Genomic DNA, 18,594 nt, shown 5'->3' on the forward strand with positions numbered 1-18,594 from the left:
AGGGTCACTCAGTGGTACAGGAGGGTCACTCAGTGGTACAGGAGGGTCACTCAGTGGTACAGGAGGGTCACTCAGTGGTGCAGGAGGGTCAGTCAGTGGTGCAGGAGGGTCACTCAGTGGTACAGGAGGGTCACTCAGTGGTACAGGAGGGTCACTCAGTGGTGCAGGAGGGTCACTCAGTGCTATAGGATGGTCACTCATTGGTCTAATGGTCACTAAGTAGTGTTGTCATGGTCATTGAGTGTTGCCATGGCCATTTAGTGTAATTCAGTAGTGTGATGGTCACTGATGGTCAACCAAGCTACTGGCTCTAGATAACCCTACTCAGCTTCCTGACTGCTGCTGTGTGTGCCTTAAATAGAGGACACAACGCGCTGGTAACAAGAGATAGATATGCCTTCCTCCGCATGTTCTCCTACAGAATAGAATATATTGTGGTGTGTGTGTGTGTGTATTTTTGTTGTATGTGCATGTTCAGATGTATAGGTCTGTATGTGTGTGTGTGTTAGCATGTGTTTCTGTGTAGATATACATCCATGTGAGTGAGGCGATCACAGAGAAGCAAAGACACTGCACAGAAAATGGTAAAAGCTTTAAACTGTACAGGCTTGCCCCCTATTGGAGGATAGTATTCATACCAAATAAAGGGAAAATAAATGTATAATGGCTGTATAATGGCTTTTAGAAATAAAAAATGTCACTAATAGAGGCCAGCAATTCCTTCAACAATACATAATATTATTGTCAAAAGATGACTGCTTATTATGTGTTGTATTAACCCAGACAGCTACAGAAAAAGCTCCAGCCTGAGACCATGGATGCTACACTATAGTCCTATTGCAGCTAAGAGGATTGTAGAGAAAGGAGCCATGCACGGTGAGAGGCAGAATAGGTCTTCACCTTGATTCATTCTCCTCTCAACACCTGTGGCTGTCACTTTCTTCACGACACCATTGTTACGTATCAGTGAGAATCGAAACAAGGTTTTGTTTCCCATTCCTTCTTTCTGAGTCAAGTATAAAATACTCCATTTCAGGAGACCTTGAATCCTTTCAATAGCTCCCACATGCTAACGCAAGACACGCAGAGCCACACAGAAGCACAGAAGCGAGAGTGTGTGTGTGTGTGTGTGTGTGTGTGTGTGTGTGTGTGTGTGTGTGTGTGTGTGTGTGTGTGTGTGTGTGTGTGTGTGTGTGTGTTTGTGTACACACAACCATGCATGAACACACACACACACCTCTGCACAAAAAAGGAGGGATTGTGCTGCTAGCCTCAGCACCTGTCTGTGTATAAAAACATTCCTTCTATATGCAGACTATTCATTGCATTTAGAGGGAGAGAGAAATGCATTGAATTGCTAACTTTACACTGCAATCCCTAACGGTATTAGAGATAGCAAAAGAAAAGGGAAGAAGGTTGAAAGAAATGCACTATTCCTCTCTCAAATTAAAGTTACATTTAAAAAAATAAAACCTCATGTACTGTATTCTTGCAAAACATTGTCTTTCCAACATTGCCTTCTCCTGGTAACATATGCAACTGCACTCACCTATACAATGACTTGAATTCCGTTTACAAGGATCGTATTTATTTCAAAATACCAATCTAAAGGTTACTTTCCATACAAAATATACATCTATAAAATACAAAAACATTACTGTCGTTTGCTCCCAATGATGCGATATCTACAGCAATCCAAAATGATTTCAGTTACAGCTATTGGAAATTCCTCAATTTCGCCACCTGCTGTCTATACATGGGTGTCTTAGTATGGATATCACTCTACTATGGTCATGTCCGAAATCTGTCTTGCATACTACTTACTAAAACAAAATACTGTGTATTAATCATACCACAGACTATTTAGAACGCTATATTTCGGTAAAAACGAATGCCCTAAGCAATAAATATCAACATACTACATCGATACTGAGAATCCGTCATTTCATGCGCAAACTTTATTCCAGCTATTTGTTCAATTTGGTACATGTCACTTTAAGTGGATTTATCAGCTGTTGTCAAATTTACGTAGTTCTCGAAAGACGGTTCTGTTTCTCAATAGTGTGCAACCAGCGAATTCTACTAGAGCACTGCTTGGCAACTGGTGTCCCACAGCCCACATTTGAAGTCCCTCTGATCAGTTTCCTCAGGAAAGCAGTCGGGGTCTCAATGAACTATATTGCACGTTTTAATAATAGAATACACGCGGTGTAATTTGGAACTGTGGTTGTGCATCAGCAGTTTTTCTCTTGTTATATCAGTCACGATAGTCCGTCAATATAGCTCATGTCAGCTAGATTTTTTTTTAGATTGCTAAATTAGTTTAGCATCCTGCTATCTAAACGTGTTATCATGGTCGAATAACCATCTGTCTCTTATTCGTGCTGAAGATTGGTGCTTTTTGAGGTCGGTTTGTTTTCAGTTTGATAATAAAAATAATAATCATGGTTTTCCATTTCGGTTTCGATTATTTGTGTTGAACACAGAATAAAACAAACAGCACAAGTCCCATGGTGGCAGTGACTGCCCATTACTGCCTATCACTTATTTCATTTTTTACAAGCCTTTACTTTAATACAATATTTCAGTTGTGTATATAACATTTGTTTCATTTGATGACTTCATTATTTCATTCCAAATCATCACTATAGAGCTGCTGCCTATGCTGTCTGACAAAATCACTATTTTAGTAGTTCTTCAAATTAAATAAGGCATACTTTTATGACTGCTGAACACCAACTGTCAATCACTTGGACTTGGACTATTGGACTTGGACTATTTTCAGGTAGAAATATCTTGTGAACAACACCTGCTCTCTATATCCCCTCACTATCCTGCATTCTGCCTCTTCCGTGGCAAGCATACATTACAAGAAACAGAGACAGGACAAGTAGATTCTCAATGGATTGCGGTCATTGTAGTTAATTGCCACGTTTTATGCGCTAAACTATGCAGACAATTGGCCTGATGGAAACTCCCTACTACATCGCACAGTTCAGGCTGGATCCGATTTATCTCTTGAAAAGCTGTGCAATGTGCGCATTGAGCTCACAGAAAAAAAAATGAACGAAATGGAATTCAAATAATTGAACCAATGTTTTTCAAAAACCAAAAGATAACTGAAATTTCTGTTCAAATCAAATCAAATGTATTTATATAGCCCTTCGTACATCAGCTGATATCTCAAAGTGCTGTGCAGAAACCCAGCCTAAAACCCCAATCGCTCAGCACTAGCCCCAAGTCTCACTCATATCATATTAAAAACATTTCTCTCCACCCTATAGCAGGATGTTTAGAATTGCAGGAAATTAGCTGTAAAACAGCTCTTCTCCACCCCATGCCAAAATGAGTATTATTGCACAAAATGAGTTATAAATTGCGAAATCTTCTCTCCGCCACATGGCAAAATGTGTAGAATTGAAGCCAACTTGCTTTACATCTGCAACATTTTCTCTACACAACATGGCAAAATGTGTAGAATTCCATGAAATGAACTCTAAAACGTGTGTGTGTTGTCTCTTGTGTGTGTACACAGCTGGCTGGTGTTCAACCATGGCAAAATTGGTTTGACTTTGGATAGCCAATGGCTGAGTCACATTAGGGACCGTCAATAAATTACACAATGTAAATGAGACAATATTTTCATGTTGCACACCTTTTAGTTCTCATTAAAATGCTTTCAATATTTACAGTTGAAGTCAGAAGTTTACATACACCTTAGCCAAATACATCTAAACTCAGTTTTTCACAATTCCTGACATTTAATCCTAGTAAAGAATCCCTGTCTTAGGTCAGTTAGGATCACCACTTTATTTTAAGAATGTGAAATGTCAGAATAATAGCAGAGATAATTATTTATTTCAGCTTTTATTTCTTTCATCACATTCCCAGTGGGTCAGAAGTTTACATACACTCAATTAGTATTTAGTAGCATTGCCTTTAAATTGTTTAATTTGGGTCAAAAGTTTCGGGTAGCCTTCCACAGGCTTCACCACAATAAGTTGGGTGAATTTTGGCCCATTCCTCCTGACAGAGCTGGAGTAACTGAGTCAGGTTTGTAGGCCTACTTGCTCGCACATGCTTTTTCAGTTCTGTCCACAAATATTCTATAGGATTGAGGTCAGGGCTCTGTGAAGGCCACTCCAATACCTTGACCTTAAGCCATTTTGATTTGGAAGTATGCTTGGAGTCATTGTCCATTTGGAAGACCCACTTGCAACCAAGCTTTAACTTCCTGATGTCTTGAGATGTTGCTTCAATATATCCACATAATTTCCCTTCCTCTTGTTGCCATCTATTTTGTGAAGTGCACCAATCCCTCCTGCAGCAAAGCACCCCCACAACATGATGCTGCCACCCCCGTGCTTCACAGTTGGGATGGTGTTCTTCGGTTTGCAAGCATCCTCCTTTTTCCTCCAAACATAACGATGGTCATTATGGCCAAACAGTTATATTTTTGTTCCATCAGACCAGAGGACATTTCTCCAAAAAGTACAATCTTTGTCCCCATGTGCAGTTGCAAACTGTGGTCTGGCTTTTTTTATGGCGGTTTTGGAGCAGTGGCTTCTTCCTTGCTGAGCAGCCTTTCAGGTTATGTCAATATAAGAATCGTCTTACTGTGGATATAGATACTTTTGTATCTGTTTCCTCCATCTCCACAAGGTCCATTGCTGTTGTTCTGGGATTTATTTGCACTTTTCGCACCAAAGTACGTTCATCTCTTGGAGACAGAACGCGTCTCCTTCCTGAGCGGTATGACAGCTGCGTGGTCCCATGGTGTTTATACTTGCGTACTATTGTTTGTACAGGCGAACGTGGTACCTTCAGGCATTTGGAAATTGCTCCCAAGGATGAACTAGACTTGTGGACTTCTACAATATTTTTCTGAGGTCTTGGCTGATTTCTTTAGATTTTCCCATGATTTCAAGCAAATAGGCAGTTCGTTTGAAGTTAGGCCTTGAAATACATCCACAGGTACACAATTGACTCAAATTATATCAATTAGCCTATCAGAAGCTTCTAAAGCCATGACATCATTTTCTGGAATTTTCCAAGCTGTTTAAAGGCACAGTCAACTTAGTGTTTGTAAACTTCTGACCCACTGGAATTGTGATACCTTGAATTATAAGTGAAATAATCTATCTGTTAACAATTGTTGGAAAAATGACTTGTTTCACACACAAAGTAGATGTTCTAACCGACTTGCCAAAACTATAGTTGTTTTACAAGAAATTTGTGGAGTGGTTGAAAAACGAGTTTTAATGACTCCAACCTAAGTGTATGTAAACGTCCGACTTCAACTGTATGTATGAACTTCTACAATTTATAGTTGGTTTGAGGTTTTTAAGTCATTTACATTTAAAGCTATTTGAATTTTAACATATTGTCCCCTGAACATTGTGTAATTCATCGATGTTCCTTCATAAGTGAAACAAAGTTTACTACGGGCATTACGATTAGTCTTGTGCAGCTGCTTTCCGATTTGATAATGACTTGTGTGCTGCCAGCTGTGGGCATGTGAGCAGGATGGAAATAAGCACAGCCTTCCTTTACATTGTGACAAACTCAGGTACAAAACTACACAATAGTCTAATGAACAAACTAAGAAATAAACAGAAAGAATCCCTGCATTTTAACACAGGAGTTTTATCCTGCTGAAAGACAGGTGTTTTTATATGTTGAGCGTCGAATAGATCACAGCACCCCCTTCCTGTACCTATGGAAAATAATATGAGTTAATCACAAATAACATACTAAACAGCTAAATAATAATTTGAATAAAGTGCTATTCGTACGTGATTTGACCCTGATGTGACTCTGTTGGGATCTGAAAAAGACAAGAAATGCTAATTGTTACGCTTCAATTTACATTCTAGGAACCATTGTACATTTCCAAACCCACTACTCACCACCAAGCCTGGGTTCACCCAAAGCAAGTTCGGAGTAATGAACTTCCTCATTGCCATCTTGCCCCCCCTGGAGCTCTGAAACATACAAAACGCCTAAATGTTAATCAGTTATCTCAACCACAGAGATCCTATTAAGAGTTCTTATATGTAATTCTATGATCTCAAAACCTCCTCCTTTCTCTACCCTTAGGCCTCTCTCTCATACCTCTGTTATACAATATATCTATATATCTTATGTATTGTACATCACATCACTCCCAAAGTCAAGAAAGAGATACCTTGGTGTGCTAGTGGATCAGTGATGTTACCATAGACTGGGTCATTCTTCTGGGTAAGTGGTAGGGATGTCACAGCTTTGAAAAAAGAGATAATAGAAAAATATTTGTACACAATTTTTGGCAAAAACCTAAGATGTAGCAACCCGACAAGTTTGGTCTGGAGTAGAGTCATCCCTGTTACTGTAGTTATAGTCATTATCAGGAGTAGAGTCATCCCTGTTACTGTGGTTATAGTCATTATCAGGAGTAGAGTCAGCCCTGTTACTGTAGTTATAGTCATTATCAGGAGTAGAGTCAGCCCTGTTACTGTAGTTATAGTCATTATCAGGAGTAGAGTCAGCCCTGTTACTGTGGTTATAGTCATTATCAGGAGTAGAGTCATCCCTGTTACTGTGGTTATAGTCATTATCAGGAGTAGAGTCAGCCCTGTTACTGTAGTTATAGTCATTATCAGGAGTAGAGTCAGCCCTGTTACTGATGTTATAGTCCTTATCAGGAGTAGAGTCAGACCTGTTACTGTAGTTATAGTCATTATCAGGAGTAGCGTCATCCCTGTTACTGTGGTTATAGTCATTATCAGGAGTAGAGTCATCCCTGTTACTGTAGTTATAGTCATTATCAGGAGTAGAGTCAGCCCTGTTACTGTAGTTATAGTCATTATCAGGAGTAGAGTCAGCCCTGTTACTGTAGTTATAGTCATTATCAGGAGTAGAGACAGCCCTGTTACTGTAGTTATAGTCATTATCAGGAGTAGAGTCAGCCCTGTTACTGTAGTTATAGTCATTATCAGGAGTAGATACAGCCCTGTTACGGTAGTTATAGTCATTATCAGGAGTAGAGTCAGCCCTGTTACTGTAGTTATAGTCATTATCAGGAGTAGAAACAGCCCTGTTACTGTAGTTATAGTCATTATCAGGAGTAGAGTCAGCCCTGTTACTGTAGTTATAGTCATTATCAGGAGTAGAGACAGCCCTGTTACTGTAGTTATAGTCATTATCAGGAGTAGAGTCAGCCCTGTTACTGTAGTTATAGTCATTATCAGGAGTAGAGTCAGCCCTGTTACTGTAGTTATAGTCATTATCAGGAGTAAAGTCAGCCCTGTTACTGTAGTTATAGTCATTATCAGGAGTAGAGTCAGCCCTGTTACTGTAGTTATAGTCATTATCAGGAGTAGAGTCAGCCCTGTTACTGTAGTTATAGTCATTTTCGGGAGTAGAGTCAGCCCTGTTACTGTAGTTATAGTCATTATCAGGAGTAGAAACAGCCCTGTTACTGTAGTTATAGTCATTATCAGGAGTAGAGTCAGCCCTGTTACTGTAGTTATAGTCATTATCAGGAGTAGAGTCAGCCATGTTACTGTAGTTATCAGGAGTAGAAACAGCCCTGTTACTGTAGTTATAGTCATTATCAGGAGTAGAGTCAGACCTGTTACTGTAGTTATAGTCATTACCAGGAGGAGATTCAGCCCTGTTACTGTAGTTACAGTCATTATCAGGAGTAGAGTCAGTCCTGTTACTGTAGTTATAGTCATTATCAGGAGTACAGTCAGTCCTGTTACTGTAGTCATTACAGGAGTAGAGTCAGCCCTGTTACTGTAGTTATAGTCATTATCAAGAGTAGAGTCAGCCCTGTTACTGTAGTTATAGTCATTATTAGGAGTAGAATCAGCCCTGTTACTGAAGTTATAGTCCTTATCAGGAGTAGAGTCAGACCTGTTACTGAAGTTATAGTCATTATCGGGAGTAGAATCAGCCCTGTTACTGTAGTTATAGTCATTATCAGGAGTAGAGTCAGTCCTGTTACTGTAGTTATAGTCATTATCAGGAGTAGAGTCAGTCCTGTTACTGTAGTTATAGTCATTATCGGGAGTAGAGTCAGCCCTGTTACTGTAGTTATAGTCATTATCAGGAGTAGAGTCAGTCCTGTTACTGTAGTCATTATCAGGAGTAGAGTCTGCCCTGTTAATGTAGTTATAGTCATTATCAGTCTTTACCTGGGTCTGTCTTCTTCCTCTTCAGGTGGAACACCAGAGCACCAATCAGTATCCCGGCAACAACCAACGCTGTACAGGCCACAATGATCGAAATCTGCAAGGTGTCGTCTGTTGGAAACCGAGTATGAAAGAGAACATGCCAAAAATGAGACAGCTGAGGACTTACTATGACTTTTGCTATGACTCCAAAGGCATCACAGTATAGTGGGGGGCAAACTGCATTTTGGAGACATTGATTGGGTTATTGGTTTTATATTGCTTATGATCATGATGTCTCACTGAATCTACTCATTCAGAGAATGTGATCTACTGTGACCTACTATAATCAACTATGGTCGTTAGTAACCTTTCAGAGGCGATGGTAACACTAGGCCTGGTATCCCAGATCTTCCACCAGCACCACGGAGTCTGAGGGGAACACTCGCTCTGAGCATGTCCTCTCTGAACACCGCACACTGCCAGTCCAGCTGGTCCCTTTGGAGGCTGGGCAGGGTCACACTGAGTGTCCAGTTGGGTTGACTCTCTGTAAGGATGTCCTTTTTGACCACTAGCCCCGTCCTCCCCTCCATCCTCAGCCAGGCCAGGGTCACAGGGTCACCGTTCACCTCCGACACTTCACACTTCAGCACCACCGACTGGCCACCAGGGGGGCCTCTAGATGCAGAGACTGGGCCAGAGAACAGAAAACAGAACTGAACTTTCCCCTCTGAGAGAACAGTATACCGTAATAATAACAATAATAATGTAGGCCTAGTATACATCTGGCTAATGAAACATGTCAATTTGTGGTTGACAATCAGAGAACCAACATTAGGTTACTTGAGCAGAGAGTGTTTGTTCTCTCATTGAACGCTGTTAAAAGCCAAAAGTAAAGTTACCTTGAATGGTTGTGAGTTGAACATAAGACATGAGTTTGTTATTAAAATTACATCTGAACACTCCTCCATCCTCAAATTCCACTGGTGAAAGTCTCAGGGGAAAATCTTTTTGTTTGAAAGTGGGAGATGAGAACCGGTCAATTTCTAGTCTATCATCTGATGTCAGAGTCGCAGGTGCTTCCGCTGGAGATGAGCCCTTGGTCCAGGAGGCTTTTCTGTACGAGAATGAAGACCTGCACATCATCTCCACCTCACTGCTGTTGCTGCTCTCTCTGAACAAAGTTACTGGCATGTTGAATGTGCCTGGAAAAAATAAACATTGTGGGAAAACACTATGACGAAGAATATCTACAACAATCAAGTTAATCTACTCATGATGAGTGAACCTGCAGTTACTGTTAATTCATTAATATATTACTGATAATATCCATGAATCTAGCTAACTTACTTGTCTCAACATTCAAGGTATTATAAATTTCATACAACAATGTTCCATTCTGTTTGAGAGTGCAGTTGCATCTCCCATTACTGCTCTGATCAACACTATGGATGACCATGTGGACAGTGTTGTTGTAAAACAACGTGGTGTTAGAAGTGGGATCTCCTTCTCTTTCCCACTGAAGTGTGGTTCCTTCTGGTAGGCTGGACAGCTCACAACTAAAACTCACATCAGAACCCAGACGAAATGAAGGCCATTCAAAGGGTGTAACTGCAAACAAAATAATTGGTTAACATTTACAAATCAAACATCCTTGTTGGCATATCCAGTACGTGTTTTTAGTGATATCAAACACAAAAGGAACATGCTTGTGTTTGACTCCAATTCTGATTTTGAAAAAGTGACAATAAACATATTGAAACACAATACCTTTGAAAGCAAACACCTGAAACCTCGTCACAATAACTGAAACTGGTTTGGTTTGCATGAACACAAACTCTCCAGCATTTTCAAAGTTTGTCCCCATGGAAAGACCATATCCACTGCCTTTTGAAAAACCCAATGTGTTCGATACAGATTCCCAAGTGGATGAAATTATATTGGCTATTGTGGTGTTTGAGTGTCTGCCGTCATGTGAGGTCCATATCCATTGGAATCGGTGCTCTGTCCCTTGTGGACCCACGGGGGAAACTGGGACAGTGACTCTTCCTCTGGACCCGGCAAGGAAAAATATGTTCTTTGACAATACTGTGGAGAGTAGAAATGTGTCAAAATGATGCAATAAAAAGCAACAAAAAAATCTATATAAGATAATTCACCTTACTCTATTAAAGGCTACTACACCCCCCCCCCCCCCCTCCTCCTCTTTCTCCAAATCTATATAATATAATTCACCTTTCTCTATTAAAGTCTACTACACCCCCCCCCCTCTTTCTCCAAATCTATATAATATAATTCACCTTTCTCTATTAAAGTCTACAGCAGACCCCCCCCCCGCCCCCCCCCCTCCTCTTTCTCCAAATCTATATAATATAATTCACCTTTCTCTATTAAAGTCTACAGCAGACCCCCCCCCCCCCGCCCCCCCCCCCCCCTCTTTCTCCAAATCTATATAATATAATTCACCTTTCTCTATTAAAGGCTACAGCAGACCCCCCCCCCGCCCCCCCCCCTCCTCTTTCTCCAAATCTATATAATATAATTCACCTTTCTCTATTAAAGGCTACAGCAGACCCCCCCCCCCCCTCCCCTCTTTCTCCAAATCTATATAATATAATTCACCTTTCTCTATTAAAGGCTACAGCAGACCCCCCCCCCCCCCTCTTTCTCCAAATCTATATAATATAATTCACCTTTCTCTATTAAAGGCTACAGCAGAACCCAGCTTTATCATTGTACTTGTATGCCAAACTTTAAATGGAGATGTCTTTTTATTTTACACTCAAAAATTATCTTGATAATTCAACCAGAAACCCGTTACTCACCTTCAGCTGAGAATCCTTGACCGTATGCTGATATCCACACCAGGATCCACAACAACCTCACACTCATAGAGCCTCTGTTCTCCCTCATGTTACTGTAACTGCCTGTTCTGTTCCCCTCTCTGCTCAGTAGCAAACTCACATCATTACTGAGGGCCCTGTTAAGTTTCTACAGGAAATGACTGAAGAAAAGAGGAAGTTCAAATAAAACTACAGATTATGTAATGCAAAATAAACTGACTGCACATCTGAGGATACTTCATGACCCTATACTGTATGTCGGACTGGGGTTAAGGGCTAGAACAGAAGCTGGAAAACAGAACACTGAACTTGTTACATCATGGCCAGTATCTTACAAAAGTCCTTTTATCATTCTCTATTACTAATACCTTCCCCATTACTGGATGCTGAAATAAGCTGAGACGTTGTTGCCAAGGGAATGTTGGAACGTAACTAACAAAATGACAGTTACCCGAAAATGTACGCTTAATCCATTATAAACTAATGTATTGAATTACTTACGCAAGAGACACCATTCATAAATTCTACAGCACATCGACAGAGTCATGTCATAAGTGTTTAACTAACAATGACTCAACAATCCCTGCCTTCTGGGAATGCTATAAAGTCCAAAAGTTATGGACGGAGTTAGAAAGTTGTCTGTCAGAAGTATTACAATGTAAATGTACTTCTAACACGTCTGTCTGCATAATCCAAGACGAGACATATGAGGGTGCAGTGAGATACAAGATGGGTTGGACGATACTTTTCTCCTCAATCATCTTGAAAAAACATATACTTTAAAACTGGAAGTGAACCAATCCTCCATCGTTAACACAATGGAAAGGTCAAATGCTTTGTTATCTAAATGTTAAAAGTGTGTGGGCGTGATATTGTGGATGTTGGTGATGGGGGTGTGAACAGGTGGTTCTGGACAGCGGTGATGTTGTGGATGTTGGTGATGGGGGTGTGAACAGGTGGATCTGGGCAGCGGTGATGTTGTGGATGTTGGTGATGGGGGTGTGAACAGGTGGTTCTGGCCAGCGGTGATGTTGTGGATGTTGGTGATGGGGGTGTGAACAGGTGGTTCTGGACAGCGGTGATGTTGTGGATGTTGGTGATGGGGGTGTGAACAGGTGGATCTGGGCAGCGGTGATGTTGTGGATGTTGGTGATGGGGGTGTGAACAGGTGGTTCTGGCCAGCGGTGATGTTGTGGATGTTGGTGATGGGGGTGTGAACAGGTGGTTCTGGACAGCGGTGATGTTGTGGATGTTGGTGATGGGGGTGTGAACAGGTGGTTCTGGCCAGCGGTGATGTTGTGGATGTTGGTGATGGGGGTGTGAACAGGTGGTTCTGGACAGCGGTGATGTTGTGGATGTTGGTGATGGGGGTGTGAACAGGTGGTTCTGGCCAGCGGTGATGTTGTGGATGTTGGTGATGGGGGTGTGAACAGGTGGTTCTGGACAGCGGTGATGTTGTGGATGTTGGTGATGGGGGTGTGAACAGGTGGTTCTGGCCAGCGGTGATGTTGTGGATGTTGGTGATGGGGGTGTAAACAGGTGGTTCTGGACAGCGGTGATGTTGTGGATGTTGGTGATGGGGGTGTGAACAGGTGGTTCTGGCCAGCGGTGATGTTGTGGATGTTGGTGATGGGGGTGTGAACAGGTGGTTCTGGACAGCGGTGATGTTGTGGATGTTGGTGATGGGGGTGTGAACAGGTGGTTCTGGCCAGCGGTGATGTTGTGGATGTTGGTGATGGGGGTGTGAACAGGTGGTTCTGGACAGCGGTGATGTTGTGGATGTTGGTGATGGGGGTGTGAACAGGTGGTTCTGGCCAGCGGTGATGTTGTGGATGTTGGTGATGGGGGTGTGAACAGGTGGTTCTGGGCAGCGGTGATGTTGTGGATGTTGGTGATGGGGGTGTGAACAGGTGGTTCTGGCCAGCGGGGATGTTGTGGATGTTGGTGATGGGGGTGTGAACAGGTGGTTCTGGACAGCGGTGATGTTGTGGATGTTGGTGATGGGGGTGTGAACAGGTGGTTCTGGCCAGCGGTGATGTTGTGGATGTTGGTGATGGGGGTGTGAACAGGTGGTTCTGGACAGCGGTGATGTTGTGGATGTTGGTGATGGGGGTGTGAACAGGTGGTTCTGGCCAGCGGTGATGTTGTGGATGTTGGTGATGGGGGTGTGAACAGGTGGTTCTGGACAGCGGTGATGTTGTGGATGTTGGTGATGGGGGTGTGAACAGGTGGTTCTGGCCAGCGGTGATGTTGTGGATGTTGGTGATGGGGGTGTGAACAGGTGGTTCTGGACAGCGGTGATGTTGTGGATGTTGGTGATGGGGGTGTGAACAGGTGGATCTGGGCAGCGGTGATGTTGTGGATGTTGGTGATGGGGGTGTGAACAGGTGGTTCTGGCCAGCGGGGATGTTGTGGATGTTGGTGATGGGGGTGTGAACAGGTGGTTCTGGCCAGCGGTGATGTTGTGGATGTTGGTAATGGGGGTGTGAACAGGTGGTTCTGGCCAGCGGGGATGTTGTGGATGTTGGTGATGGGGGTGTGAACAGGTGGTTCTGGGCAGCGGGGATGTTGTGGATGTTGGTGATGGGGGTGTGAACAGGTGGTTCTGGGCAGCGGGGATGTTGTGGATGTTGGTGATGGGGGTGTGAACAGGTGGTTCTGGCCAGCGGTGATGTTGTGGATGTTGGTGATGGGGGTGTGAACAGGTGGTTCTGGCCAGCGGTGATGTTGTGGATGTTGGTGATGGGGGTGTGAACAGGTGGTTCTGGCCAGCGGTGATGTTGTGGATGTTGGTGATGGGGGTGTGAACAGGTGGTTCTGGACAGCGGTGATGTTGTGGATGTTGGTGATGGGGGTGTGAACAGGTGGTTCTGGCCAGCGGTGATGTTGTGGATGTTGGTGATGGGGGTGTGAACAGGTGGTTCTGGCCAGCGGTGATGTTGTGGATGTTGGTGATGGGGGTGTGAACAGGTGGTTCTGGCCAGCGGTGATGTTGTGGATGTTGGTGATGGGGGTGTGAACAGGTGGTTCTGGCCAGCGGTGATGTTCTGGATGTTGGTGATGGGGGTGTGAACAGGTGGTTCTGGACAGCGGTGATGTTGTGGATGTTGGTGATGGGGGTGTGAACAGGTGGTTCTGGCCAGCGGTGATGTTGTGGATGTTGGTGATGGGGGTGTGAACAGGTGGTTCTGGGCAGCGGGGATGTTGTGGATGTTGGTGATGGGGGTGTGAACAGGTGGTTCTGGACAGCGGGGATGTTGTGGATGTTGGTGATGGGGGTGTGAACAGGTGGTTCTGGCCAGCGGTGATGTTGTGGATGTTGGTGATGGGGGTGTGAACAGGTGGTTCTGGGCAGCGGGGATGTTGTGGATGTTGGTGATGGGGGTGTGAACAGGTGGTTCTGGCCAGCGGTGATGTTGTGGATGTTGGTGATGGGGGTGTGAACAGGTGGTTCTGGCCAGCGGGGATGTTGTGGATGTTGGTGATGGGGGTGTGAACAGGTGGTTCTGGACAGCGGGGATGTTGTGGATGTTGGTGATGGGGGTGTGAACAGGTGGTTCTGGACAGCGGTGATGGTGTGGATGTTGGAGATCTAAGTTTGTCAGTTGTTTGAAGTCTAACGTGGAGATGAATCCATGTGTAGGCTAGATATATGTCTCTGTCCCAAATGAATGAGAAAGATATGCACTGTCTAATTCAGTCATTTTAGATGGTACCTGCAGTATCTTTTCCATTTCTTCGGGGTTAGGTTGGATGCCTCTGAGAGTATCCAAGAGGGAGTGTTTCCTTACCTTTTGGTGTTCAACAGCAGAACCAGTATTACTAGGGTGGTACCCCCTGTCCCCTCTGACCACCGTCGCTGTGCTAGGCTCTAAGAAACAGAGACCTCTGTTAGATTATATTCTACAAGAAAGCCTCTCAAGTACAAATGATAACCTCTGTCCTTTGTTACAATAGGCCTATGCAGAGGTCCGGAGATGAACAGTATTTTTAGATGATGCTGGGTTTGGAACAAATGGGGTCAGATTGCAGAGTCTATAAAATCACACGTTGTTACCTGTCATTGAAGACACTGTTGTCTGTGTGGGCATTGTGAGGTCAGGGAGGCTGTCGCTCTGAACAAGCCCTCTGAACACCACACACTGCCAGTGCAGCTGGTCCATACGGAGGCTGGGGGGGTTTCACACTGAGCGTCCTGTTGGGGTGACTCTCTATCAGGATGTCCTGTTTGACCAGCAGCCCCCTCCTCCCCTTCATCCTCAGCCTGGCCAGGGTCACCGCTCACCACCGACACCTCAGCATGGCCGTGGGTGTACTCCGCATGACCGTGGGTGTACTCCGCATGACCATGGGTGTAGTTTGCATGACCGTGGGGGTACTCGCATTGCTGTGGGTGTACTCCGCATGTCTGTGGGTGTACTCCGCATTGCTGTGGGTGTACTCTGCATGGCCGTGGGTGTTCTCTGCATGACCGTGGGTGTACTCCGCATGACCGTGGGTGTACTCTTCTACAAAGCAGTGTCACTACGTGAGATTGCGGAGATTGGGGATAACCAAAGCTGTGTTCAGCCAGAAGGGAATGTTTCATTTCATTTAAATCCAAAGTCTTCTGGCCATTACTAGTGCATCTTATTGTAAATGTAACAAATACCTTCAACATTTAAAATGAGACCAATATAATTGATTGTTAATAACTAATGATCAGGAGGACAATATTCTGACTTCACCTAAATGTTTATATTTCAGTTAGATAAGAATCCATTTTGTACCTTCCTCAGATCTGACAGCATTAGAAACACTATTTAGCAGTGTTCCAGTCTGTCTGAGATTACAGCAGCATCTCCCCTCACTGCTCTGATCAACACTATGGATAACCATGAGTACAGTGTTGTTGTAGAATAACTTGGTGTCAGACGTGGGATCTCCATCTCTTTCCCACTAAAGTTTGGCCCTTTTGGTAGGCTGGACACCTCACAACTCACATCAGAGCCCAGACAAAATGAAGGCCAAAAGAAAGGTGCCACAAAAAAATGTGTTATTTAAAAATGGGCATATATAGTTACATATTAACTGAATGAATAAAGAAAGTGAAGAAAGAAGGTATTTGCAGAACCTGGTTTTCAAAACTATTTAGTCACCGGAAACTATTTTGTCATTATGGAAAATTCACAATGGATTGTCTGTACAAAAGAGACAAGAATTGAGACATACTCTGGTTGAGTTCTTGCAAACAAAAACACCCCTGCGCTTTCAAACTTTGGCTTCACTGTGATGTCATCTCGTGACGTCCACTCCCAGCTGAACTCTGACCAGTGAGGTTGAATCAGTTCAGACACTAGCAGGTGTGACACAAGACAGATTCACACTCTCTGTCTGCACAGAGTTGAAGGACATGCTCCTCTTCATCACTGTGTGTAGACAAGGAGACACAGATCTGGTCAAATAACACTTTTCATTCAACCTGTAAGTGTTAAAAGAATGCAGATATTATACTGCGCAATCGGAAAATATTCAGACCCCTTGATTTTTTTCCACATGTTTTGTTACAGCCTTATTTTAAAATTGCTTAAATATTTTTTACATATTAAAATATACATTTCAATATTTTGAACATCACACTCTGCCAGTGCAGCTGGTCCATACGGAGGCTGGGGGGGGTTTCACACTGAGCGTCCTGTTGGGGTGACTCTCTATCAGGATGTCCTGTTTGACCAGCAGCCCCCTCCTCCCCTTCATCCTCAGCCTGGCCAGGGTCACCGCTCACCACCGACACCTCAGCATCACCGGATGATTCATGATGGACACGCCACTAGGGGGCACTGTGGAGACAAATGGAAGACAGCGGGAATCAGTTATCTGTTCTCTCAAATGCAAGTAGAATCAATTTATTCTAAGAAATATACCTTGGATATGCTCACCCTTTATGTTTACCACATTAACAGAGGCGACGAGGAGGTTTTTAAAATGGAAGATGAACCTCCACCATCTTCCAACTCCACTGGTGAGATGTAAAGAGCGAAGAAGTGGCCATTGAAGTCCCTATATGAAAAGCCCTCATTAAACGTCAGGTTGGATCCGTATATTTTAGATGTCACGACTGGAAGCTCTTGCTGTAGATAGTTGTGTCCAAGACCACGATGTATGACCGTGGGTGTACTCTGCATGACCGTGGGTGTACTCCGCATGACCGTGGGTGTACTCCGCATGACCGTGGGTGTACTCCGCATGGCCGTGAGTGTACTCCGCATGACCGTGGGTGTACTCCGCATGGCCGTGGGTGTAGTCCGCATGACCGTGGGTGTACTCCGCATGACCGTGGGTGTACTCCGCATGACCGTGGGTGTACTCTCCTACAAAGCAGTGTCACTACGTGAGATTGGGGATAACCAAAGCTGTGTTCAGCCAGAAGGGAATGTTTCATTTCATTTAAATCCAAAGTCTTCTGGCCATTACTAGTGCATCTTATTGTAAATGTAACAAATACCTTCAACATTTAAAATGAGACCAATATAATTCATTGTTAATAACTAATGATCAGGAGGACAATATTCTGACTTCACCTAAATGTTTATATTTCAGTTAGATAAGAATCCATTTTGTACCTTCCTCAGATCTGACAGCATTAGAAACACTATTTAGCAGTGTTCCATTCTGTCTGAGATTACAGCAGCATCTCCCCTCACTGCTCTGATGAACACTATGGATGACCATGAGCACAGTGTTGTTGTAGAATAACTTGGTGTCAGACGTGGGATCTCCATCTCTTTCCCACTAAAATGTGGGAGGCTTGACACCTCACATCTCACATCCGAACCCAGACGAAAGGAAGGCCAAAAGAAAGGTGCAACAAAAAAAGATGTCATTTCAAACTGGGCATAGAGTTGAAGTCAGAAGTTTACATACACCTTAGCCAAATTCATTTAAACTCAGTTTTTCACAATTCCTGACCTTTAATCCTAGTAAAAATTCCCTGTCTTAGGTCAGTTATGATCACCACTTTATTTTAAGAATGTGAAATGTCAGAATAATTGTAGAGACAATGATTCATTTCAGCTTTTATTTATTTCATCACATTCCCAGTGGGTCAGAAGTTTACATACACTCAGTTAGAATTTGGTAGCACTCTCTTTAAATTGCTTAACTTGGGTCAAACATTTTGGGTAGCCTTCCACAAGCTTCCCACAATAAGTTGGGTGAATTTTGTCGTACTCCTCCTGACAGAGCTGGTGTAACTGAGTCAGGTTTGTCGACCTCCTTGCTTCGACATGCTTTTTCAGTTCTGCCCACAAATATTCTATAAGTTTGAGGTAAGGCTTTGTGATGGCCACTCCAAAACCTTGACTTTATTGTCCTTAAGCCATTTTGCCACAACTTTGGAAGTATGCTTGGGGTCATTGTCCATTTGGAAGACCCAATTGCGACCAAGCTTTAACTTTAACTGATGTCTTGAGATGTTAATTCAATATATCCACATAATTTTGCCTCCTCATGATTCCATCTATTTTGTGAAGTGCACCAGTCCCTCCTGCAGCAAAGCACCCCCACAAATGATGCTGCCAGCCCTGCGCTTCACGGTTTGGATGGTGTTCTTCGGC

At 43.4% G+C, this 18,594-nt stretch overlaps 1 protein-coding gene across 1 annotated transcript; it reads right to left on the bottom strand.

Annotated features, from left to right (window-relative positions):
• Window positions 1-1,571: 1,571 nt before the first annotated feature.
• Window positions 1,572-11,304, bottom strand: LOC110502146 (uncharacterized). Its single transcript, XM_036959592.2, has 10 exons — window positions 10,982-11,304; window positions 9,927-10,244; window positions 9,507-9,767; window positions 9,059-9,361; window positions 8,527-8,847; window positions 8,181-8,288; window positions 6,188-6,262; window positions 5,910-5,984; window positions 5,796-5,827; window positions 1,572-5,716 (listed from the first exon to the last, which is right to left on the bottom strand). Exons 1-10 carry the CDS (start codon window positions 11,067-11,069, stop codon window positions 5,672-5,674), a joined length of 1,626 nt encoding a protein of 541 aa, XP_036815487.2. The 5' UTR covers window positions 11,070-11,304; the 3' UTR covers window positions 1,572-5,671.
• Window positions 11,305-18,594: the final 7,290 nt, after the last annotated feature.

The sequence above is a fragment of the Oncorhynchus mykiss genome, chromosome 22 (genome assembly GCF_057628025.1).
Source record: "Oncorhynchus mykiss isolate SJ-2025 chromosome 22, ASM5762802v1, whole genome shotgun sequence".
NCBI lineage: Eukaryota > Metazoa > Chordata > Actinopteri > Salmoniformes > Salmonidae > Oncorhynchus > Oncorhynchus mykiss.